Raw genomic sequence first — 27364 nt, forward strand, 5'->3', positions numbered from 1 at the left:
TTCACAGTCTAACAATATCCCTTTCCTTATGTCCTCTTCATTACTTATTTTCCTATCTATCCTATCAGCAAATTTAGCAATCATACTGTCAGTCCCTTCATTGAGACCTCAGCACTGATCAGGCAACGCGTGGGGAAATAGCAGCAAGTTGACATTTCAGGTTGAAGACCATACCTCAAGGCTGAGGATGCTGCCTGATCTGCTAAGTATTTATATTTCTTTTTGTGTTTTAATATCCCTATTGTAGCATTTTGCTTTATGCATTACAGGAGTTAAATTGCAGAGGGGGTAACTCGTGAATTCTCCATGACTGAGGACACCATAAAGAAATTATATACAAGAAGCTACCATGCATCAGTCCAATATTTAATGCAGTCAATCAAAATGAGACATAATTATTAACTATTTTAAATATTTATTAACTTCTAATGACTTTGGCTGTACTTTTCAGTGGGGGCCATTCGCAGCCTGCTTCCTATCGATGTGGGCCTTAGCAAATCTATTGTTCTATGCTTGTTGAGTACATATTTGCTTGGCTATTATTTGCTTGGACTGATACCAAATAAAATCCTTTCCCCCTTTCTTGCCCTCCAAAGTTAGGCCTGGGAACTTCACAAGGAGCTTCAAAACTGAAATACAAGTGCTCTATTAAAACAGAACCAACTGCTAGAACTGGGCCAGTTCAAAATCTGTTTTTCCTTCTTCTTGTGGGGTCATGCCCTAAGGCGCTCCACATAGTGAAATGATTTAACTCAACAACTTGCAACATGCCCCCATCAACAGAATGAGAGAGAGAGAGAGAGTCTACCAGTTCATGGGAATCGACTTAGCTCAGTTGGCTGGACAGCTAGTTAGTGACGCAGAGTAATGTCAACCTGTACTGTACTAGCTGAAGTTATTCATGAAGGCCCTGCCTTCTCAACCTTGCCCCTCACATGAGGTGTGGTGATCCTCAGCTTAAATTGCCACCACCCTCAAAGGAGACAGCGGCCTATGATCATCTGGGACTATGGCAACTTTACTCTACTTTTTACTAGTTCATAAAAGAACCAATGTCAAATTCATATGCTATGTTGTACCTACAGTGCACACTTTGAAGTACATTGTGGTGGCACAACTCAGGAATAAATTTCTCACAGCTAAGTCTTTCTTCCTCTTCAGCTACTCTACAGAAAGAGGCACTGTTCCAGGACAAGTATTCATTCAACAGGAATGTATATATGATTTTGCAATTAACCACATTTATATCATCTCAGTTCTATACAGATGCTGTCTACATCACATCCTATTCAGTTCCTGTGTAAAATGGGTGCAATGTATCATTGTAAATAAAGACAAAGCTTCAAGCTGTTGTATATAACATTAAGTGAAGAAAATCAAATTCTCCATGTTATCTAGAACAGATGTTCATTGACAAAGTGCCTTTTGGTGAGGACTGGAAAACTGAGAGCAGCTGTTTCCGAATTCCAAGCCTAGATTCACATTCCATCTGCAATACTGCTGTTTATTATACCACAATTGGAGATATGGGGACTGAAGAAAAACTATCAGGATATATGTATGCGTATATATATCAATGATTACTTTTTTCACTTCAGCAATTACAGAATTGGGGAAAACTGCAGGTGGGCAAAGATGGTTCACACCCCCAATTTCTTACCAAAAAAATCTATATCAGCAATTCTTCAGCAACCAGTGAAGATGCTTGACCGCACTTACAACTTGCTTTGCATCTGTCAGCTGCTGAATACTGGACTTTAGTCCAAAGTGATGAGTGTTAACAAGAGTACCTTAAATGCAGGGGCCTGGACAATTCATGGAGCTGTGAGGGGGAAAAAAAGGTGGAATTTGCAGGAACGCTATCACAAATCACTGAGTACTAGAGAGATATCAGGGACGAGAGATTACTATTGTTTAAAAACTGGAAATAAGTACATCAAACTTTTACAATTTTATCAGATATGTGGCTTTTCTATAGCTAACCTCATTAGTTAATTTCTTCTCAGGTATGACTTTAACTTCAATGACTAGAAAGAGTGCAGAAAAGATTTACTCGGATGCTAGCGGGACTTGATGGTTTGAGTTATAAGGAGAGGCTGGATAGGCTAGGACATTTTTCTCTGGAGCGTGGAGGCTGAGGGGTGATCTTATAGAGGTCTATAAAATAATGAGGGGCATAGATCAGCCAGATAATCAATCTTTTCCCAAAGGTAGGGGAGTCTAAAACTAGAGGACATAGGTTTAAGGTGAGAGAGGAGAGATACAAAAGTGTCCAGAGGGCCAATTTTTTCACAGAGGGTGGTGAGTGTCTGGAACAAGCTGCCAGAGGTAGTAGTAGGGGCAGGTACAATTTTGTCTTTTAAAAAGCATTGAGACAGTTACATGGGTAAGATGGGTATAGAGGGATATGGGCCAAATGCGGGCAATGGGACTAGCTTCTGAGTTTAAAAAAAGGGTGGCATGGACAAGTTGGGCCGAAGGGCCTGCTTCCATGCTGTAAACCTCTATGACTCCATGACTGTTCCAATGGCAGATCCTGTGTTTCTTTTTACTTCAAATTTTCCTGGAGTTTCTTTTTCATTCCCTAGTTTCCAAAACTAACCGCCTTTTAGTTCCTCTGGAGTTTGCTTTCACGCAGTGTTTTCCTGCTTCCAACAGAGCTGAGAGCTGTTCCCTCTCGGAGCTTCCCATCTGCCTGGATCCAGTTAAACACAACAATCACAAGGTCTTTCCTAAAAGTTTCCTCTGGTCGCTAAGTAACTAATTCTTCCCTCAAACTCATGTTTATTTTTCCCATCATAAACTCTCTCTCAGCACAATAGAAACAGTTTGATCTGAAACAAAAATTCCATACATGCATACATCTTTGTTTAACATGTATCTAAAGTACTAGAATTGGACCCTTTCTTATGCAAAAATACTAAATTAAACCCACTTAAATCTATACCACATTGTTAATATTTAACAATGCAAATACAGATCACTTAAAACTACCTCTGTTTCCTGACAGGCTGTCAAAATTAAAAAGGTGCGTGAAGTCACTAATGGGAACAGCTTTCAATGCAAACAGATTACATTCAGACATTTGCACGTCTAAGACAATAAATGCTGGCCAAGCAAGCAACACCCATATCCCACAAATAAATTTTAAAAATCTTCGGAAAGTAATTGTTAAACTACATATTCTTAATTTTTTGAAGATGAAACTAGTTTTCAGTTTTAAAAAGATTTATAATATGAACATTGGATACTGACTTCCAACAACAGGTTAGTAGTTCCATGGTTTTTACCTGTTATTGGAACCAAATCACATACAGTGCACAATTAAAACTATTTAAAAAAAATATTTTGTCAACTTGTGTTCTGCTTAGTGAAGGCATGCCCTATTCATAACTTCAAACATAGACTGCTATCTTGTTCAAGCTTCTGGAATAGTCATATTTTAAACTGGACATTCACAAGGTGGCTAAGCTGGCTGCAAGGGTCAGGTGCCCTTTGTTTATTCAACACAGACTATCTCGAGCTTCCATAAAGTTCTAATTTAATCATCCTGGGTGGAGACTTCCCCTTGGAATGGACAGACCAAGACAGGTGTACTCTGTGGGATTTACATTTGTTACCATAATGTACTCAAAACTTACTCTAACTTCCCACCTCCAATATCAATGCTTCACAAGAGAGAGTTGAAGAGACCAGTAATCCCCAAAATAAGTGAGAAAGACGATCACCTATCTCCTATTTTATGTATATAAATGCCTTTTAGCTTTAAGCCATTCTGGGTGGACAATGGGCACTGATAATGTGATTGAAACAGTTTATTATGCCAAAACCCATGAAAAGGCAGTCTGTAGAAGACCACTGCATGCCATAGGAACTGCAGAAAAAGCAGCATCTGCTTTCAAGTACCAGGAAGCTGAAAAGTCTTTAAAAACCTCCCACAAGATTCCATAACTCCACAAAAACAGAATACAGGAAGAACTCCCAAGCCCATCTGTCGAAAAGTTTAACCCACCGACGTGAAAACCACAAATGCCTAGCTTCACAACCTGCTGAATATTAATCTCCTCCAGGGAAACCAGTGACAACCTGGATATTGACTTCAGCTATTTGAACTAATCTGAACTACAACCCAAAAGTGGGAAAGGACTTCTTTCTTTGCCAAGCCCACAACGACTGATCTCCTATAGCAAGCCAAACTGGACTATTACTATTCATTTGGTTTAACAATTGTAGAGGTACACTATCTTCTTTAATTGCATCTTTCTTGAGCGGGGAGCGAGCACCAGAGCGCGGAGCGAGCGAGACACAGTGGGTATGAGAGAGAGAGAGAGAGAGAGAGATAGCGAGAGTAAATAATCCTTATTTTTAAACCCACCATAGTCTGCTGCTGGTTCTTTATATAAAGGGACATTGAGAAACACACTATCTTTTCAAAAACAATCACACGGATTGTGGACAGTAAGGGAAGGGAATTGGGGATTTCAATTGATTTCTCCTCTCATGTCTGTAACACTTGAAAGATGAATAGGACACATTAAGACAGGAACTACAAAGTCAACAACAGAAAATACTACATCATGTTATTTTCTAAAATAAATCCAAATACCACATGTAATCCTTTAATGATACAAGTTTAACAATCTCATGTATATACACTAGCTAAACTTCAGAGAGCCAAAAAGTTCCGGCCTTGTTGGGGAATGAACTCCATGGCAATTGTAATTTTATTTCACTAGGTAAAATATCAGGGAGATGGATTATTGCCCAGATGCAGGCTAGACAGGGTAGAGGCAGAGAGATTCTTTCCACTTAGAAAGGAAACAAGAACTAGAGGACACAGCCTCAAAGTAAGGGGGAGTCAGTATAGAATAGAGTTGAGGAGGAACAACTTCTCTCAGAGGGTAGTGAATCTCTGGAATTCTCTGCCCATTGAAGCAGTGGAGGCTACCTCGTTAAATATGTTTAAGTCACAGGTAGATAGATTTCTGATCAATAAGGGAATTAAGGGTTATGGTGAGCGGGCGGGTAAGTGGAACTAAACCACTATTAGATCAGCCATGATCTTATTGAATGGCGGGGCAGGCTCGAGGGGCTAGATGGCCTACTCCTGCTTCTATTTCTTATGTTCTTATGTTCATACTCTTTGTGTGGTCAAATGAGATTTTCAGATATCTCTTATATTATTGTCTTAAGCTTTGGTCAGAGATGCCAGTTAATTCACTGATACAAATCTGTGTATAGTGCTTTAAAAAAATCTAAGTCATATTTCATCCTTTCAGATGCTCCTGAAAACCTATCCCTTGGACTTGGTAGTTTTGTGCACTTTCACCCCTGAGAAATTTTTACAGTAAAGACTGTGCACACACGTACAGTGATGGCAATGTTACTGGACCAGTGATTCAGGGGCTCAGGCTAATACTCTGGGGGTATGGGTTAAGATCCCATCATGACAGCTGCTAGAATTCAAATTCAATCAATAAATCTGGAATTGAAAGCTAGTCTCAATAATGATGACCATGAAACTATTGATTGGGTCATAAAAACCCATGTAGTTGATATGTCCTTTAGAGAAAAAATTCTGCAATCTCTGGTTTGGCTTGGCTTGTGACAGACTCACTGCAATGTGGCCGAGTCTTAACTGCCCTCTGAAATGGTCTAGCAAGCCGTTCAATTAGGGATGAGTAACAAATGCTGACCTTGCCCACATCCCATGAAGGAATATTTTTTAAAATGGCATTTAGCTTGAACTTTAACTTTATAATCTCCATATACACCTGAAGTCCAGAAACACTGGTGCAATGCAACACCTGATTTCAAAATAAACACCTCCATTCTTTTCTCTAATGATTTTTCTGGTCAGAGCAAATGATACTTACCTAAAATCACCTTCAGGGAATCTTCTCTTCCCCACTAATAGTGAACTAGTTTCCTCAGATACTCATTTACACAATTTAATGATGTTCCTTGAAAGCATCATGTAAAAACAAAGACCAGTTACTATGTGCAGATGCATCAGGTAAAACCAAAGCAAAAGACCTCAATCTCAATTAAGCTCATCCATAGAATGTGGTAAGATCGGATAAGCCACCTTGAAATGAGTTGCTGAGTTCATGGCAACATAGAACACAGAAGGAAACGAATGTTCAATAGCAAATTGCAAGACTGCAACATGGCTTAATTCTGCACCATCATGGAATTCTTGAACACCTATTTCTTTACTAACTGAAAGGTCCAGTGCTTGAAGGTAAATCCTCAAATCTTTGAATTGGAAGTGCCAAATTCACTGCTTTCATCAGAAGTACACATACATACTAGAAGCTTATTAACTAGATTACACCATAGTAAAAGTAGGTTCATGGAAATAATTTATCAAAATTCTCCATCTTCTTAGTCAATCCCTCAGGATCGAGGACTTGCTTTCACTCTGGTTCAGTGATGACTGATCAATCCAATGCACAAGCTGCAGATTCTGCCGCTTGCCTGGCAGGTGTTGCTTGAAGAGTTGGGTAGATGGGTTGTTTGGATGTTTATGTGCTCCCTTCAACATCTTGGCTTCACCTCTGTATTTTTCCCAAGTATCTAAATGCATATGGTGCCTTCCCAAATGAGCCTTATCCATTTTAGTTGCTCATAAGCTAGGGTTTACCACAAGTCAGTGGGCATCTTTGACCTCTTCAGGGATGCTTTGAGCACATTCCTAAAGTGTTCCTGATGCCTTGAGAGTCTCCAGCTGTGACCAAGTTCAAAGTAGAGCAGTTAGTTCAGGAGTCTGGAGTTAGGTATACGAACGGCATGTCCCACTCAACATAGCTGGATTGAGAAATTCACATCTTGATGCTGGGCATGTTGGCTTGGGAGAGGATGCTGCTATTGGGCTGCCTTTCGTGCCACCAGATTGAGGATCTTAAAAGGCACTGCCAGGGGTACTTTTCCAGTTGTTCAAGATGCCTCCTTTAGTTTATCCAAGTCTCCAAAGCATATCAGTGTACAAGGATTATTGCTGCCTGGTAAACCATGACCCTAGTCTCGGCTTTGAGATCCTGGTCCTCAGATACACTTACTCAGTTGGCTGAAGGCTTATGTGATACATTGGAGTCTTATGTCTGCCTTTGTTGAGAGGAGGCTCTAAAGATACAGAAAATGTATTTATTCTTTCAAGGGATTTGTGTGTCGCTGGCAAGGCTTGCATTTTTAGTCTATCCCTGATTGCCCTTGAACTGAATGACTTCTGTCGCTATCAGAGGTTAGTCAAGACTCAATCACACGGCTGTGGGCCAGACCAGGTAAGAATGGCACATCTCTTTCCCTAAAGAACATTATTGAACCAGATGGGTTTTTATGACAACCAATGATTAGGTTCATGTTTATCATTACTGATGCCAGCTTTCAATTCCATAATTATTAATTGACTTCAAATTCTACCAGCTGCCATGCTGGGATTTGAACACATCTTCCCAAAGCATTAGCCTGGGCCTATGGATTACTAGTCTAATGACATTAACATGACACCACTATCTCCATATTTTCCAAGAACTCGCCATTGATCTTAATTGATGAGGAGGTGTTTTGCTGTATCAGCTGACTGGAAGAGGACCATAGTTTTCCAGGTGTTCAGTGAAAAGCTTCTTTTCCCACATGCTCTGGAGTCGACGACAATGATCTGGAGCTCAGTTTCTCAGTGAGTGCCCATCCAAATATCATCTGCATGCTGAACCTCTTATGACCCACGTGGCTATGTGGCAACTAAGAAGATGCAATCAAGGGATTAAAATTGCACCCTGTAAAGTTAATTTTAGCCCAAATTCTTACTTTTTTCCCCACAAATTTTCTGGGTATATTGGATCAGACAAACATACTTGTTACTTGCTGTTAAGAAACTGAAAACTAGATGTTGTATGGCAGCTTTTTTGTTCAATTGGAGATAATAGAAAATTTACAATACATTTGTAACCATACACAAGTCATGAAACAGAGAAAAGGAGAATTATGTTGCATATACATGCAAGCTCAAAGGGGAAAATCTTGTTCATCACTAGTTTTACACATTATTAAATGAACTGGAGGATAAATTAGCATTAGGAATAATCAGTCTCCATGGAAACGTTTATGGTCATTGTCCTATTGCCCTTTGTTCAAATGGCATAATGAAAATGTGTTAATAGCACTGTATCACTGTTGGGATGAGCCTCTCTCTGAGAAACATCCAAAATGAACTATCAAATTAGGTCGACTTTGGCCACCCTTACGATGATAGTATGAGGAACTTGACTGTATTCCCAGTTGAGGTTGAAGTTACTTTTACATTTCATCCAAATGACAACCAACCCCAACACAAGAATGCCATGTAGCTGGCTACAGCTCAAAAGTAAACTTGCCAAGAATCACAAAGGGTGGCAGCCAAGACAACCAGCTGCACAAAACTCATGCCAATGACATCAGCTTCAGATGTGCTGAACATTGTGACAAGAAAATGAAGTACCAACGTTTGGAAGTATGTATTAAATAAAGTGCCTACAAAAAGCTATTTTTAAAAGCTGTAATTTAGGCAGCATAGAATAATATAATAGGAGGCTATTCAAAATCCAATGGAACCTAGATCTTAGGAATAGAGCAGGATATTACAGCAATTTGGAGCTCCAACATGCTCTGCTTTTCAGCGACTGGACACTGGTCTTTCATACACCAAGCCATGAAAGACTGGACTGCGCAAAGGAAACCAATTTCATCCTAAGTCATTTCTTCTCACCCTGTGATGGTGATTTCACAACAATATTCATTTATTAATGTCACAAATAGGCTTACATTAACACCGCAATGAAATTACTGTGAAAATCCCCTAGTCACCACACTCCAGCACCTGTTCAGGTACACTGAGGGAGCATTTGGCACAGCCAATGCACAGTCTTTCGGACTGTGGGAGGAAACCGGAGCATCGGGGAGGAAACCCACACAGACACAGGGAGAATGTGCAGACTTCGCACAGGCAGTGACCCAAGCCAGGAATCGAACCCAGGTCTCTGGCGCTGTAAGGCAGCAGTGCTAACCACTGTGCCACCATACCGCCCTCATTGACTGGTGGCTGCCATGCAGCACAGGATGACTCAAGTGTTGAAAAGTGAAAAATAAAAATCAAACTAAACAGAAAAATGAAAGATTTGAAATGAAATGTCTTTGGCAAACAGAGTCAAGGAGAATCCCAAAGCGTTTTATGCAGATATTAGGAGCAAGTGGGTAACAGGAGGCCCACTCGAGGACAATATTTCGGGCGGCACGGTAGCACAGTGGTTAGCACTGCTGCTTCACAGCTCCAGGGTCCCGGGTTCGATTCCCGGCTCGGGTCACTGTCTGTGTGGAGTTTGCACATTCTCCTCGTGTCTGCGTGGGTTTCCTCCGGGTGCTCCGGTTTCCTCCCACAGTCCAAAGATGTGCGGGTTAGGTTGATTGGCCAGGTTAAAAATTGTCCCTTAGAGTCCTGAGATGCGTAGGTTAGAGGGATTAGCGGGTAAATATGTGGGGTAGGGCTTGGGTGGGATTGTGGTCGGTGCAGACTCGATGGGCCGAATGGCCTCTTTCTGCACTGTAGGGTTTCTATGATTTCTATGACAATAGAGGGAAGTTCTGCGTGGAGCCACAGGAAGTGGGCGAGATCCTTAATTAGTACTTTGTATCGTTATTCACCAAGGAGAATGACATGACGGATATTGAGGTCAGGGGTAGGTGTGTGAACGCTCTAGAGAATGTCAATATATCGAAGGAGGAAGTGTTGAGTATCCTAAATTGCATCAAGGTAGACAAGTAGAGAAGAGGCATCTAAATGGACACTTGAATAGGGAGGGAATAGAGGGATACGGACCGAGTTAGGGCAGGAGGGTTTTTTTTTAAGTTTAGTTTGGGCATCATGATCGGCACATGCTTGGAGGGCCGAAGGGCCTGTTCCTGTGCTGCACTTTTCTTTGTTCTCTTTGTATAACAGATTGCCATAAATTTATTTGAACAAAACTTTATACAGTATATTCAAATTTGACTTGAAAGACATTGAATTGCAAAGCATCTAATCAGGTCCTCAGGATGTCTGAAGTGCTTCACAGCCAATGATTAATTTTGAAAGCAGTAGCCAAAAACAGCAGTCAATTTTCATTCAGTGAAGTCCCACAAGCTAGAAATGAGATGAATGACCAAATCAATTTTTGGTGGTGCTGGTGAGGGTTGAGCAGGGCACCAGGAGGAGAATTCCTTATTTTATTTCCCCAAACTGGCGTTATGGGAACTACAAGAGCAGATCAGGTCACAAATTAAAATCACATCCGAGTGACAACAATGCAGAAGTTTCTCGGCATTTCACTGAACCACCAACCTAGATAAAGGTGCTCAAGTCCTTCTTGATCTTTAGAGTTAAGAGTAATTCCAGGCAACATTTTGAAATGTTTTATGAATTATGGAACTGCTCAGTCAAATGATATGCTTTGCAGCATTATGCAATTTTAAAAGCTACACTGCAGCATTAGGCAGCAAAAACTACATTCCTGTTGCTCTGGCAAAATGCTCAGAGATTATCATAGAAACCCTACAGTGCAGAAGGAGGCCATTCGGCCCATCGAGTCTGCACCGACCACAATCCCACCCAGGCCCCATCCCCACATACCTTACCCGCTAATCCCTCTAACCTACACATCCCAGGACTCTAAGGGGCAATTTTTTTAAACCTGGCCAGTCAACCTAACCCGCACATCTTTGGACTACTCAAGGTGTTATGGAGTAAGGTTTCAATTTAGCACCAATTTCATCCTTGATTACAGATCTGCCTCGGCACCTTACATGGTTTGAAATGTTAGGTAAAATCAAACTGCTGTAAATTGTGATTAACATTTTCAATTATTCTAGTCTTTTGAAAACTTCTAGTGTGCTAATTAAGTGTCTATTGTCCATGGTTGGTTGAGATTGTAATAAGGACTAATACATTATTACAGCAATATATAATAATATTAACTCATGATACAGGAAACAGTTAAAGCATAATTTTAAATTAAACATTTTAACTTCTTCTCACTAAATCACTTTTGCTTCTTTTTTCAAGAAATATAAAAATTCGAGTTAATTCTCATTTTCATTTGATTTAGCCCACCTTCCCTTTCTTATTTTTTGTCATTAAAAATATAAACCTCAATATCTTTTACATTTCATCTTCCCAATTCCCATCAGCTATTCAGAGGTGTGGGGAAATCATTCCGAAAACAGAATTGATTGCCGAATCAAAGATCATTGATATGCCCTGATTAATAAAGGGACATCAAAACAGGAAGAAGTGTCTTTTGACAAGTAAACCTGGTGACAACCCCAATCCTTGAGGTAGCAAACTTGTCTGCGGCATTGTAGACATACAAATATTTATTTCAGCAGTGTATTTTTAGATCTTCCAAGACTATTAATGCTGTCTGAAAGGAGTTGAAGTGTGACCCTATAAGGGAACTGAATTGTAGCAAAAGTATCAATTAAACTAGCATGCCTCAGCAATTGTGCAATTACAACTTTGTTAATTCATCTCCGTTATTTCAATCACATTAAGCCACTTGCATATCCACCCACCCATGAGGTTTTCAATACTCACTCTGTATAGTAAACTTTAAGAAAATTTTAAGAACTGATAAAATTAATCACATTTCTTTGCAGCCATTAGGTCCAAAGGATCTGTCGTTAGCTAGAAAGGTTAAAGATAGTATCAAACTTTTTAAAAAGTATTAACTGTGCAAAGACAGGTGGCAGGTCAGAAGATTGGACAGTACAAAGAACAAAGAACAATACAGCACAGGAACAGGCCCTTCGGCCCTGTATATAAGGAATATAAGTATATAAGGAATAGCGAGGGATGGGTAAAAGATTAACAAGGAGGGAAAAATTAGAGTACGAGAGAAAATTTGGCCGAAATATAAAAATAGTAAGAGGTTTCATAAATACTTTAAAAGTAAAAGAAGAAAGCGAGCATTGGTCCTATAGAAAGTGAGTCTGGATAATTGATAATGGAAAACAAGGAGATGACAGATGAATTGAACAGGTATTTGATATCAGTCTTCACTATAGAGGATACAAGTAACAACCCCAGAAGTAGCTATAAACCAGGAAGGGAGGAACTCAGGAAAATTACAGTCACCAGAGAAGTGGTACTGAGTAAATTGTTGAAGCTGCGGCCAACAAGAATCGGGTCCTGATGAACTTCATCCTGGAGCCCTAAAACTAACGCAGAGTAAGATAGTTGATGTATTGGTTTTAATTTTCCAAAACTCCCTAGATTTGAGGGAGATCCAATTGGATTAGAAGATAGCAAAGATATTCAAAAAGGGAATACAACGCACACAATGCATTTGTTTGCGGAATGCCTAAAGGTGCGATAAGGCAGGGGTAACTACATGTATTCCATGGAAATGCTCCAGGTCTACCGTTACTTAAAAGCTTAAACAGACAATGTAAGTAATCTTACTATTACTGCATTGTCTACCCAAGATATTCAAGAAATACTTAGCAGTGAAACTCAGGGGAAAAGAAAAGTTTATTCATCATGGCTACAAGCAAATTATTGCTTCTAGGGTTCAACTTAGAGCAGAGCATATTTAGTTACTATAGCTACTGGTTACTGTTGGTTAAATGCACCTGGCATACTGTGGCATTAGATCTGATCCAAGATGCACTTGTCAGTCCTCTAAATGGGTGCCTTAGAACATCACACACAACACCATCCATCTAAATTGTGATGAGAACTACAATGAAAGGAAGAAACCTGTTGGTTAGAAAGTTTAGCATGTGGTTCTCAAAGATTTTTCACAAAATATGTTAATTCATAGTATTAATAATGATTTATAAACTTGGGGTGAGATATATGGGAAGTGCTGTTTCAGTCATAAATCCATAATACTTTAATTCTCATATGAACAAGCATACAGGCATATGAATGAGCGAGTAAGCCAATCGGCCCCTCAGGCCTGCTCTGTCATTTGATAAGATCAAAACTGATCTGATTGTGACCTTGACTCAACCTCAACTCTCTGATATCCTTGTTAATCAGGAATTTATCCAACTCTGCCTTAAAAATATTCAATGACCCTGCCACCACACTACTCTCAGGGGGAGAGAATTCCACAAACTAACAACCCTCAGGGGAAAAAAAAAATCCTCATCAGTTTTGAATGGCAGATGCCTTATTTTTAATCTGCATCCCTAATTCTAATGGCTATGATAAGGGGAAACATCCTCTCAACATCCACCCTGACAAGTCCCCTCAGGATCTTATTTGCTTCAATCTCCTCTCATTCTGCTAAACTCCAATGGATATAGGCCAAACCTGTCCAACCTTTCCTCAGCAGATAAACCCTTCATCTTGGGAAACAGTTGAGTGGACGCTCTTTGAACTGCTCAAAGTGTAATTATATTTCTTGAGACCAAAACTGTGCAGAATACTCCAGATGTGGTCTCACCAACACCCTGCACAATTGCAGCAAAATTTCCCGACTTTTATACTCTAATCCCCTTGCAATAATCACCAATATTCCATTTCCCTTGCTAATCCTGTATGCTGTACCTGCGTACTAACATTTTGTGATTCATGTACCAGGACATCAAAATCGCTCTGCACCGCAGAGTTCTGCAATCTCTCTCTACTTAAATAATATGCTGCATTTCTATTCTTGCTGCCAAATTGGACATGTTCAGATTTTCCCACATTAGACACCATCTGCCAATTTGTTTTGCCCACTCATTCAACCTATCTACATCCCTTAACCCTCTTCCGAGTCCTGCTAATTTGTAGAAGTGCCATTTATGAAACAATGCATAATACGCTATTCTTTGTTAGCTAATTCTAATTATGGAAACGTTTGATAAATTTATAAAGTTTCTGCAGAGCCAAGGAGGCCTGGAACAATCTCAACTGACCAATCTCACCATTTCTGTGCCAGACATAAAATGCTCACTCTGAGTCATTGTTTAGTCTCTAAAGACAAAATGCATCGTTGCAAGTGATTTTATTCCTTCATAGGATGTGGGTGGCTTGCCCATCTCTAATTATCCTTGAAACCACTGCAGCCCACGTGGTGTAGGTACACCCCAGTGCTGTTAGGAAGGAAAATTGAAAGAACTTTGAAATTAAAGAGTGATCAGAATGGAAATAATTTAAGTTTCTTGGACTTGAGTGAATTGGGACAGAAGAGCAAAGCAGTAACCAAGCCCTTGTACACTCATCAACTCGCTTCCTACTTCATGCACAAGTTATAAAAATACTTTGATGAGGAAGATCATCACTTACCACTTGATTTATTACATAATCTCATGTTAGAAGTTAAAACTCAGGCAGAAAGAAATACATATCTGTTCCATGAATCAGTAGCTTCCTCTTCTTGTGGAACAAAATAAATGCCCAGCTAGTCAAACTGTTTTTGTTGAACATACAGACTCCTCTTACAAAGGTAAAACAATGGATAAATTGTGCAGACAGCAGACATGTCGCAACCTTGTAGTGCACTCTGATATTTGAGATCCAGGTAACAATCTGTGACTAATACGCATCATGTTTTAGAGCTACACCTTAGAATACACTCCCAAGATACCTAACATATACAATCTTCAGGATTTGATTTAAATTTTACAGGCTTTCCTGTTGAATGCCAGATTTTCACTGCCACAGCCAACTGGAGCTAATGCAGCAATTTACTTGTTAGACTTTAGTCATGTGACAGTAGTCTTTGAATACAGGATGTTGCTGCTCTACCATGGCAGGCTAACATAATACCAGCTGACAGAAAGCATTTTACTGTATTATGCTACTACTGAGAGATCAAATATTTACATTCAATGGCATCACCAAAATTTCTGAGAAGTATATTGCTGGATTAAACAATCCATACTCTATGGACTTGAGCAGTGAAAAAAACCTCCTGGAGTACAATGATAGATCCATCTTTCCAAATTTGGCTCATATTTAGAATGAGCTATTTTAGCTCTATAACACTCAGTTATATGTCCATCAATGGGGGTGGCAGTAATGGCAACAATTCATATGATAATTAAAGGAATATCACAGGGTGGACATCACATATTAAAGCATATTGTCACTAAAGACCAAATGTTGGCGCAGTCACTCTTGGAAAGCACAGAAGCCAGAAGTATAGAATAATGTTAACTATACATCACATATTCAATGTAGAATAAAATGTTTTGTTTAACAAAACAATTACATCACAAAAATGGTTGCAAAAGTAAATACTCACTTTGCCTTTTCTTTTTTTCTGGAAGTGGCGGTGGTTTCTCTGGTACTCCGGCTAATTCGGAAACATCAATATCTGGGAATCCAGCTGGGATTGATGGAATTCCTTGCTGCCTGGGTGACACCACAGCAAATGGAGGAAGCTGAGCTGGCACAACAGAATTCAGCATTTCCTCCTCGGAAATATTATCGTACTGCGATGGAAGCCTTTCGTACGAGACCCTGCATCCTGAATCTGAAGAAGCTGCACTGCGACGCTTCTTCTCTGGTAATGCTGGCGGCATCTGCATAAGTGGAACACCTGTCTGTGGCACCTGCCTCCAGTCAGGCAGTGGTTGTGAAGAACAAAGCGGTGATGGAAATGTCTGCCCAGGAAGAGGTGAACTGGATTCTACTGCTGACTCTGGAAGCGGGCTTAGCATGCCAGAAATGTGCTGAGGAATCTGATCAACAGTTGAAAGGTCCTGATGCAGGAAATCATAATCGGGGTCATAGCTTTCTGGATTATCTGGGAAGCAAAAAATATATATCTATAGGAGTGAAATGCAGTCAGACACACAACTACCTTTTAACTTAGAAACAAGTATTACTCTGGAGTAAATGACTGACTTGACAGCAAGATTAATTAAAAATAGAAAGCCTTTTGACTGTTCAAACAATTGAAACTCTAATTTTCAGCATGGTTTGCTCTCTCCGGTGCAAAGGTTTCTCTTGTTTAACCACATTTGTCTTATTTAGAGATGGATTTGTTCATTCTTGGAAAGAATTACAGACATAGCTCATCATACTTGAATAGTGTCTACTTGTTGACCAAATATGGATCAATACTGGCCAAAACAAGCCTTGGTCAACAGACCATTTTCAAAGAAGTGCTTGAACACATCAATTGTTATCCAAGAGTGAATGCGTCACTATTTCCATCATTTATTGTGCCTCTTTACTTATTTTACAAAATTCTAGTTAATACAACCATAGGAGTGACACCAGGTGCCGGAGTGTGGCGACTAGGGGATTTTCACAGCAACTTCATTGCCGTGTTAATGTAAGCCTACTTGTTGGGCGGCACAGTGACACAGTGGTTAGCACTGCTTTCTCACAGCGCCAGGGACCCGGCTTCGATTCCAGCCTCGGGTCACTGTCTGCGTGCGTTTCCTCCGGGTACTCTGGTTTCCTCCCACAGTCCAAAATTGTGCGGGTTGGGTGGATTGGCTATGCTAAATTGTCCCTTAGTGTCAGGGGGATTAGCAGGGTAACTACATGGGGTTACACGGATAGGGTCTGGGTGGGATTGTTGTCAGTGCAGACTCGATGGGCTGAATGGCCTCCTTCTGCACTGTAGAGATTCTATGAACGCACTTTCCATCGAATTAACACCACGACAAACACTGATCCAATGGTCTAATTCAGTGTTTATGTTCCCCACAAGTCTCTACACTCCACCTAACCCTATAACATAGACTTCTATTCCTTTCTCACTCATGTGTTTAGCTAGCTTTGGATAAGTGCATCTATACTGTTCGCCTCACCTACTTCTTGAAATAGCAAGTTCCACATTCTAATCATTCTCTGTTTAAAGGGGCTTCTCTTAAATTCCTTATTGGATTTATTAATGATTCACATACTTATTGATCTTGGGTTTGGATTCCACCCTCCCCACGTGGAAATATTTTAACATCTGTCTTTTCAAATTTCAATAATTTTAATGACCTCTATCAAGCCTTCCCTTTTCTGGAGAAAAGAGCCATAGCCTGTCCAGTATTTTTTGACAGGAGAACCTTTTAGTTCTGGTATTATCTTTGTAAATTCTTTTTGCATCTTAGGGTACTGTGCAGACTTCTGGTCTTCAAGTATGGTCTAACCAAGTTTCTTTAGAAGTTTAACATAGGTTTTCTACTTTTCAATTCTATTCCTCTCAAAATGAATACCAGTGCGTATTTGCACTTTTAGAAGTCTGGTTAACCTGCATTGCTACTTGTAAAAATTGGAAATCTGCACCCCTGGATCTCTTTACTCCCATAGCCAATTTATATTCTTTTTTGCTTGTTCTATGTGTTACTTCTACCAAAATGCACTTCACACTTGTCTATAATTAATGTTAATTTATACACCAATTCTGCAAGTTTACTAATGTCTTGTATTTTGTCTCAGAATTCACTTTACACCCAATTTGATGTCATCTGCACATGTTGAAATGTACATCTGTTTCAGATTACAAATAGTCAACGTAAATGGTGTAGAATAGTGGTCTGAAAAACAGTTCCTGTGGAACACCACTGTCCACTTTCTATCAGTCTGAAAAAAATCCTTTAACCATTATACCCAAGTTTTCACGCTTGTAATTAGCTTATTGTCCATTTTGCTACTTATCAACATCGTCAGGGCTGGGGAGTCAGCTGATGTGTGCCTCTAATTATCGCAATCTTAGAAGAATCACAGACTGAAACAGCACAGGAAGGAATGCGATGGTGGGTAGTTGGGTGGGATGTGTGAGGCTAAGTGGGATGGGCTTCACTGTTGCTCACTGATCCATGCCAAAAATTAACAGGAGGCCAATACCAGTGCGCAACAGTCAATTATCTCCGACATCAAGGGCAGTGTCCAAGACAATTTCAAAGCAACACAGGCAGCAAAACCTGTGCAACTGAAGTTTAAAATTCCCAGGCAATTACTATTCATGTGCACGGGTCAGGGCTCCTGAAGGGTTTCAATGCACAACAGCAACAAATGTCTTAACATTCACTACAGTTGGTAGTGGCCATTGTTTCACATTGTGTTCGGCTCTTTTGCCAATCTACCTTAAACTTGTCTCTTTTGTAACCAATCATTTGCCACCAGAAACAGTTTCTCTGAATTTACTCTTAACAAAATCAACTCTGAATGCATGTTACATAGGCCACTGCAAGTAAATCAAGTATTTAAAGTTTTAAAGTTTATTTATTAGTGTCACAAGTAGGCTCACATTAACACTGCAATGAAGTTAGTGAAAATTCCCCAGTCGCCACACACTGGTGCTGTTCAGGTACACAGAGAGAATTTAGCACGCCCAATGCACCTAACCAGCATGTCTTCTGGACTGTGGGAGGAAACCAGAACGCCCGGATGAAACTCACGCAGGCGTGGGAAGAAAGTGCAGACTCCGCACAGATAGTGACTCAAGCTGGGAACTAAACCCGGATCCCTGGCGCTGTGAGGCAGCAGTGCTAACCACTGTGCCACCGTGTCACTCCCAGTATTTCTCCAAGGTGTGTGAATGGCAAGATATGCGAATGATGATAGCCATCATGAACTCCTTTCAATTTACCTCCAAGTTGTCAGCTTAAAAGCAGCTATGCCAGAGACCCTTAAACATATCAGGTGACTGGGGATTGGCGCATGGCTGGGGATTCAAAAAGGTAGGAATCATGCCTTTCAAATGGTAGAAAATACATTGGAAAAGGAAAAAGGACAAGCACGAATAATATTACAACAAAATATCAATTTAGTGCACTGATTTTTCAAATAATGTCTTACCAAGTGTTTCACAACTTGTGTTCTGTGAACACTGCCCACTATCATTTTCTAATGAGGATAGCTGTTCATCTGATTTGCTTAGCTTTCCCATGCTGTTACAGGGAGATACCCTCGGCGATTCTCCACCATAGGAGTGGCTGCCACCAGACAGCCGCCTTTGCAGATAACAATCCAAACCGTCAAAGTCCTAAATGTAAGACAGCAATTAATGTTCTAACATCTTGACCATTTTGAGAGCTATACAATTTTTTGTTATACAAAGATACTGAGGCAAGAGAGATGATTTGCTCCCATGTGCACATGCAAAAATGTACACAAGATAAATGAACGCACTTGAAATGCAATTAAAGAATTTAGATTTTATTCCATTCCAAAAGAAAAGCTTAAGACGTGAACAGTGAACGGACTAACATTTTCTGCATCTGATATCGTTTAATTAAAAATATATTACAGAATACAACATACCAACTGTGCCAGGTGATACTAATGCCTTTATATCAGAATTAGACACAAGGTTTTACAGCAACACTGCTATTGTCTGGTAATTACAGCTATTCACCTAATTTGTTTTCCCAAACTATTACTGGGAGATATTGGTTTCCCATCATCAAAATAGAACCATTGAAATTTGCAGCACAGGATACTGCCATTTGGGGAGAAAACAGGATTATGGCGTTGAGAACAAGGATCAACCATGAGCACACTGAACAGAGCAGGCTCAAAGGGCCGAATGGCCGACTCCTGATCCTAGTTTCTGTTCAGCCAAGCTTGTTTGCACTGATCCCTTTAAAAATTATAATGGTATTTTGACACAATCACTTTCTGTGGTGTGCCATGCTTCGCGGTGCTCTATTAAAAGGCGTTAACACTGCAGCCTCTCAGCACCAGAGACCTGGGTTCAGTTCCAGCCTTGGGTCCCTGCCTGTGTGGAGTTTGCACATTCTCCCCGTGTCTGCGTGGGTTTCCAACAGGTGCTCCGGTTTTCTCCCACACTCCAAAGACGTGCGGGTTAGATTGATTGACCATGCAAATTGTCCCTTAGTGTCAGGGGGATTAACAGGGTAAATACGTGGGGTTACAGGGACAGTGCCTGGGTGGAATTGTGTCAATGGGCCAAATGGCCTCCTTCTGCATTGTAGGGATTCCAAATTCAAAGGTTTTGCTCCACTGTGACAATTTGAATCAATGGCCCCTCATCACTTGACTCCCCACTCGAGGGAAACATTTAGCCCCCTATTCACTATCAATTTTTAAATTTTTTTCTCAGCTTTTTCCATTTCAGTGAAAAAGAATTCTATATCTCACGTCTCTCCAACTAAACACAGCTTTCCCACTTCCGTTATTACTCTCTGTGGGTTTAATACCCTTTCTAACATTTCACAGCACTGAAACGGTGAGCTGATAAAAGATGATATCAAATATGTTCTATATTAGTGCCTTCAGAATTGGTGAAATAATGAACTACTGACATTAGGTAGTTTAAACACTCAGTGGAAACCTGGCCTTGGCAAATACACTTGCGCCTTTTACTGCTATACATGGCATCACCAGAGGTATGAGGGGAGAAGATTATCTTTAATTTGTCAATCATCCTTATAATTTTTATTTTAGAGTCAGGGGAAGTAATTTCTACTTATGTTTCTACTCATCCATCAAAGATTGGGACTCTATTGGACATGATACTGCTTCAACAGGAGAATCAGCTAGCATAACACATTTATGACTCTGCCCATAACCAACATAAATTAATACACTGCCAGCTGCTGAATAGAAATGTTTATTCAGTAATTGTGTGCACAATTTAGTCAACCTATTTATCCTGTCTGATTTATTCCTCAACCACACAAACCATTAAAGCCTTCTCCATACCTGTTTGGTATTAGGTAAACTGGAACCACTGGCAGCTCGACTCATGGGAGGCACCACTGCCACTCTGGTTGGGGAAGGTGCAGACTGCCTCTTCTTAGGTGGTAGGGGTGGTAAGATTGGAGAAATATTACTGCTGTAGGGCAAAGAATAGTGATTAAAGATGCAATTTTCTGTATTGCAAACAAATTCATGTGGATTTAGCAATACAGTAAAAACAAATTGTCAACTGGAAATAGAAACATCCTAGTCTGACACCAATAACAATCTTAAATCACAATAAATCAATTGCAGAGGATTAGCTTTATTTAAAAAAAGTTTGAAGAGCGTCTGTTGGCCTTCTTTAAACACCGCAAATCGATATACAAACATAAAATGCCATAGGACTGAACAGATCATCCAAAAAAAACAGTACTGAGAAAGAAGCCTTCAAATCTCTGCAGGTGATGTACTGACTACTTCCAAAAACAGGCATACACAATGACCCGCAACTGGATCACTTCCCACCTACGGTACGAGCTGCAGCCTGAAACATGCAATAATATGCACATATATAATACTAAAGGCATAATCGTGCTATTTGCTTATTGCACCTGTATGCTAATCTGTGTTCCCTGAACAAGTGCACCCAATTCTGATCAACATATGAAAGTTTCATGTCTTTCTGACTAAGTGAATAACCTCAAACTTCCAAACATTATTTAAGTGCATTGTTAAGACTTCCTGAATAAAGATTCCAGCATTTTCCCTTCACAAATGATGTCAGGCTAACTAACTGTCCTGTAGTTTCTTGTTTTCGCTCGTCCTCCTTTTTTGAATAGCAGAGTTGCATTTGTTAACTTAAAAACCCCAAGGACTGTTCTAAAATTTAGGAAATGTTGGAAAATCATGATCAGTGTATCCATTATCGCTGCCTCGTTTAGGATGTAGGCCGTCAGGTTTTGGGAATTTTGCAGTTTTTAAGTCCCTTAAGTTTCTCTAAGACTTTTCCTCTGCTGATAATTAATTACTTTAAGTTCTTCACTTATTAGCCTCTTGGACACCCCTTATTTATTTCAACATGAAGGCAGACACAAAAGACGTGTTTAATATGTCTGCCATTTCTTCAATCCCCACGATAATTTCTTCTGTCTGTCTCTAAGAGACCAATCCAGCTTCCCTCCTTTTTATTTACATGTGAAAAATCTTACAATTCTGTATTTATATTCCTGGCTGATTTATTCTCATTCTATATTTTTCCCTTTTAATCAAGGTTTTGGTCCCTTTCTAAAACTCTCCCGATCCTCTGAACACTAATCTTCACAACATTATAAACTTCCTTTAATCGCCCCAATTGTCACCCCGAACTTCCCTGGTGGATCTTTCTTGCTGAGCTTTTGTTTGTTGCTCCAACAGTCTCATTATTGCAAAACAACATACTGTGGGTAATGTCACAAGAGATACATCATTACAATATCAAGGTAAGCCAGAGGAACAGGCATTTATGATGAAAGGCATTTAGATATTCTTCATTAATTTAAATGACTGCTTCCTTAGACACCCTTCATCTTAAAGAATGAGCTTCTCATTGAGGAAATCATATAAAACATTAGGAGGGATTGTCCCTTTAATCCATTACCTGTGTTCTATGATGCGAATACCAGGCAGTGGTGGTTTTGGTGGGGCACATTCTCCATCCACAGAGTCTGGAAGTATCTCCAGTGATCTTGTCATTGGAGTAGTTTTAGTCAGAATTTCCTTCTCCCTGTCAGTCAGTGGAAGCTCTGTTGTACTGCAAGATTCAAACTCAGATTAAAGTAATTAGATAAAAGCCACCCACTATGATGGGTGCTGTAGTCCAGGAGTTGACATAGCTCTGGATTGTGGGTTTGGATCCTTTTGCATTTGAACCCAAAATTAATTAGTCTGGTAATAGAATTCAAGGAAAAACACACCTTGTAAAGATCAAAAATACCTTCAAAATTATATTTGTGACAAGCAAGATCAGCATCCTCCATTACAGATAATATAGTCCTAAAGCAGAGGAACATTGCAAAGTATTTTTGAAAAACATCTTTGAAACAGACTTTCTAATTTAAACTGCAGGTCAAGTAAAGATTTGATCTATTATTTATCTACCTTGAATTGTTTATGGAGGGGAATAATTCTTACCTGTCAGTTTTAGATGCTGGCTGGCTGGGTTTCACAGGAGTGGTTGGGGATGGCTGTTCTTGTTTCTCTATTGTCAGTTTCACAAGCTCCTATACAAAAGCAAGCAGAACATAGTATCATAGAACCATACAGTACAGAAGAGGCCCTTCGGCCCATCGAGTCTGCACTGACACATTAGAAACACCTGAACTCCCACCTAATCCCATCTGCCAGCACTTGGCCCATAGCCCTGAAAGTTGTGATGTGGAAAGTGTTCATCCGAATACTTTTTAAAGGATGTAAGGCAACCCGCCTCTACCACCCTCCCAGGCAGCACATTCCAAACTGTCATCGCCCTCTGGGTAAAAAGGTTTTTCCTCACACCCCCCCTAAACCTCCTGCCCCTCACCTTGAACCTATGTCCCCTTGTGGCTGATCCTTCAACTAAGGGAAACAGATGCTCCTTATCCACGCTGTCCATGTCTCTCAATCTTGTATACCTCGATCTGATCACCCCCTCAGTCTTCTCTGCTCCAATGAAAATAACCCAAGCACACAACCTCTCTTCATAACTTAAGTATTCCATCCTAGGCAGCATCCTGGTGAATCTCCTCTGCACCCCCTCCAGTGCAATCACATCCTTCCCATAATGTGGCGACCAGAACTACACAGTGCTCTAGCTGTGGCCTCACCATACAACTCCAACATGACTTCCCTGCTTTTGTAATCTATGCCTCGATAGATAAAGGCAAGTGTCCCACATGCCTTTTTCACCAGCCTACTAACATGCCCTTCCGCCTTCAGAGATCTGTGGACAAACACGCCAAGGTCCCTTTGTTCCACAGAACTTCCGAGTATCCTATCATTCATTGAGTACTTTCTTGTAAAATTACTCCTTCCAAAGTGCATCACCTCACACTTTTCAGGGTTAAATTCCATCTGCCTCTTATCTGCCCATTCCGTCTATATATCCTTGTAGCCCAAGACACACCACCTCACTGTTAACCACACTCCAATCTGTGTCATCCACAAATTTACTAATCCTACCCCCCACATAGTCATCAATGTAATTTATATAAATGATGAATAATAGGGGGCCCAACACAGATCCCTGTGGTACGCCACTGGATACTGGCTTCTGGTCACTAAAGCAGCCAGCTGTCATCACCCTCTGTCTCCTACAACTGAGGCCAATTTTGAATCAACTTTACCAAATTACCCTGTATCCCATGTGAGTTTATCTTCTGTATAAGTCTCCCATGTGGGACCTTGTCAAAGGCTTTGCTGAAATCCATATTAACCAAATCAACTGCACTATCCTTATCTACACACCTGGTCACCACCTCAAAAAATTCAATCAAATTTGTCAGGCATGACCTCCCTCTGACTATCTCTGATCAAGCTTTGCCTTGTCAAGTGGAGATAGATGCTCTCCTTCAGAAGTACAATTGATTATTTCATAAGCTAACTATTAGAGCATTATGGATTCTCAAGATACATAAAAATCAAGATACTCAGGAGGAATCTAATCAATAGGTAGCAGGCTAATGTGCTAAACTTTGGTTCATTTGGCTGCTAAATTTAGGTGGGAATTTGCACAGGAACCTCGAAAGACAGAAGCAAGATTTACACAACATGTCAGTAGCCGAATAGTTTTCTACTATATAAGCAATGCCAAAATCACAACACTGGAAGGAGTGGGGACCCAAATGTAACGCTACATTAACCACAAATATGATCAATGGTTTTCTTCCTTTGCGATTTGCCAAGTTAATCTACATCATAATTCCAAACTATACTCTAAAATTTTGATCACATTTTCCAGCTATAGTTACAACACGATCATTGGTATTTATAATTGCCTTTGCAAAGTAGAACGCCAAAGGGAACTGGTGCACACCAGTTGCTGTATTTTTAGTGCCTCCTCTATCATGGCAATCAAGGGTTACGGGAAAAGGGCAGGAAAACGGATGTGACGATGGCTGGATCAGCCACGATCCTATAGAACGGCAGAGCAGACTCAAGGGGCCAAACAGCCTACTCCTGTTCCTATTATGGTCTCATTATTTAGCCGTGTGTGTGGGACAGCATGACAGTATGGAAACAAAGTGTTCCTCTGCTTCAAATAGGATATCAGTACATCGCATCAGTATTTCAATTTGCAAATTACAATTTTCAAGTTTTAACACATTTGTTAGATTTTCAAATTCAGTGACGAAAAGTGGAATTTACCCAACAGCACAGTATGATATCCAACCCACTTTCCCTGTCTTTTAGTTCCAATGAAGAGTCAAATGGATTCTAAACATTAACTCTGTTTTCGCTTCCTACAAATGTTGCCAGATCTGCTGAGTTTTCCCAGCATTCTCTGTTTCAGGTTCCAACATCTGTGGTACTTTGCTCATTTTAGCATCTACATAATCAGAATGCCAATTAACACATCTCATACTAAGACACTTTCCAGTGGGTTGAAATTCGTGTTGACGTTCACTTGTCCATTGCTGTCTTAAAAATTTAGTCGGTTCACTTTGTGGATCACAGTCCATTCACATTTTCAAAAAGAGGGCACATTCAACATGTTGGAATTCAACAACATGATTTTAAAATAATTTGCCTGTAACAATTTAAGTATACAATGAATTGAAAAGTCAGCAGAATCTACCCAGTAACCTATGACTGGAAAGCAAATATTATCAAGGGGAAACGTGCAATCCCTTGGTGGCATATTGTAAATTTGGGTTAAGTAGAAAATCTTACTATTTCCTTTCTACTAAAGATGTGCTGTTTGATATTTGTAAAAGTAACAACATTTTTATTTCAAATCACATCAAATAACCTTGCCAATGGGAGATATGAAAGTGGAAGGGTTTTGTCCACAATTTATGCAGAGGACAATCAGTCTCAGTCCAGCTGTTGTGGATGCTGCCAATCTGGGATCAAGAGTTTCTTCACAGGGAAATACAGAGAGTCAAGAATGAAGCAAATTTGATCAGGAAGTCTGGGAATAATCTGGCCGAGATGTTTTGTGGCATGCAGATTCAAATGGTAAAGGACAAGAAAAACAACTTGTTCTTCCACCTAGCATCTCATCTCCACAGTTCAACGAAAGGCAATGTCGGAAAGTAGACCACAGGTTCAGATGGTCCAGATTTTTGTACATACCTTTACTCCATCAAGCACTGCCTTAATCATCGCCATGACCCTTTCCTTGTCATCTAGATTCACACCTTCCAAGATTACTTGATCAGACCAACGAATCAGATTGGCCAAGCTCTGATATACCTGATTTAAACAGGACGTGATGGCTGAGCTGCGAAAGAAAGAAAACACAAGTAATGCGGCATCTATTTTACAATCTAACCTCAGGTGATTAAAAAGAAGCCAGCTGGCAGGTTAAAAAGCAAAAGAAACTGCAAGTGCTGAAATCAAGACAAATCCAGAAAATGCTGGAAATATGCATCGGGCCAGTCAGTATCTATGGAGAGAACAGACGAATTAACTTTTCAGTCGTACAGCCCTTAATGAAGGATTGTACACCGGAAGAACTCATCTTCTCGCCACCAGTTTTGGCGGGCCCGATGCGCATTTCCAATTAGCAGGTCACCAGTCTCTGATCCCTTCACCAACAGCCACCTGCTGAGAAATTTAAACCAAACACCCGCAGGAAAGAAGCTATTTTTCCTTTTTCATTCAAGAATTATAAAGCAGCAGATTTGCATTTAAGTTACCTTGAAAAATTTGGAGCAAACAGCTCTACATAGGGTATACTGCATATTAATTCTACCCATACATCTTGGTTGATTAATGCTTTCTCCAACGTTCAGATGACAGTGCAACCTAGGTCCTATGCTGCACAAAACCCAGCACACAACTCTGCCCTGTACTAGCTACATTGATTAGATAAGGCAGTTAGAACCAATGCCTAGATTTTGTAACTGGTTTTAAAATTCCTCTAAGCCCTTGTCTCACCCTATTTGGGAAATCCTCTTTTCATACATGTCCAGCTATTCGCCGTCGTTTACAAATGCAAGAAATGAAAACAGCAGTAAGGTATACAACCCCTTGAGTTTACTTGCTGTTGAATAAGGCCATGGCTGATCTTCTACTTCACCTCTGCTTCCCTGCTCTATTCCCAAATCCTTCAATCCCCTTATTGTCCAAATATCGATCAATCTCAGTCTTAAATATACTGAACGACTGAACATTCAGTCTTCTGGGGTAGAGAATTCCAGAATCAAGTGAAGAAATTGTTCATCTTAGTCCTAAGTAGCTGATCTCTTATCCTGAGGCTATAAACACGTGTTAAGCTCTTCAGCCAGGGAAAGTACCCCTCAATATCTAACTCATCAAGCACTCAAGAATTTTAGATGTTTCATTCAGAACAGCTTTCACTCTTCTATCAATTTTACATCTGGTCCCGTGCTCTCTTCACTCCGATAGGCTAATTAATGCATTTCTTCTCAATCCTACTTTCACCTTGCTATCTCTTGGCCTTCAAGAGTTTGCCAAAGTCTTCAGCCTTCCACCTTCGAAATTCCTTTGCCTACCCAATCCTTACCCATGTAAAATTTTAACTCTTTTACTTGATGTATGCAAGGCAAATGCCTTTAA

The 27364-nt window shown here is 40.1% G+C and overlaps 1 protein-coding gene across 9 annotated transcripts in view; it reads right to left on the reverse strand.

Annotated features, from left to right (window-relative positions):
- Window positions 1–27364, reverse strand: part of rapgef1b (Rap guanine nucleotide exchange factor (GEF) 1b) — a 191563-nt gene that overhangs the window by 74633 nt on the left and 89566 nt on the right. For 7 of the 9 annotated variants that reach the window (XM_078226333.1, XM_078226332.1, XM_078226331.1 and 4 more), the window contains exons 4-9: window positions 25916–26063; window positions 22775–22863; window positions 22242–22394; window positions 20627–20759; window positions 18758–18944; window positions 15252–15755 (exon numbers count right to left, since the gene is read on the reverse strand). In XM_078226333.1, the coding sequence (XP_078082459.1) occupies window positions 15252–15755; window positions 18758–18944; window positions 20627–20759; window positions 22242–22394; window positions 22775–22863; window positions 25916–26063 (1214 nt within the window). The remainder of the gene's footprint in view (window positions 1–15251; window positions 15756–18757; window positions 18945–20626; window positions 20760–22241; window positions 22395–22774; window positions 22864–25915; window positions 26064–27364) is intronic. The other 2 variants (XM_078226328.1, XM_078226327.1) reach the window with 1 other exon arrangement.

Source organism: Mustelus asterias, chromosome 13 (assembly GCF_964213995.1).
Source record: "Mustelus asterias chromosome 13, sMusAst1.hap1.1, whole genome shotgun sequence".
In the NCBI taxonomy this organism is placed as follows: domain Eukaryota; kingdom Metazoa; phylum Chordata; class Chondrichthyes; order Carcharhiniformes; family Triakidae; genus Mustelus; species Mustelus asterias.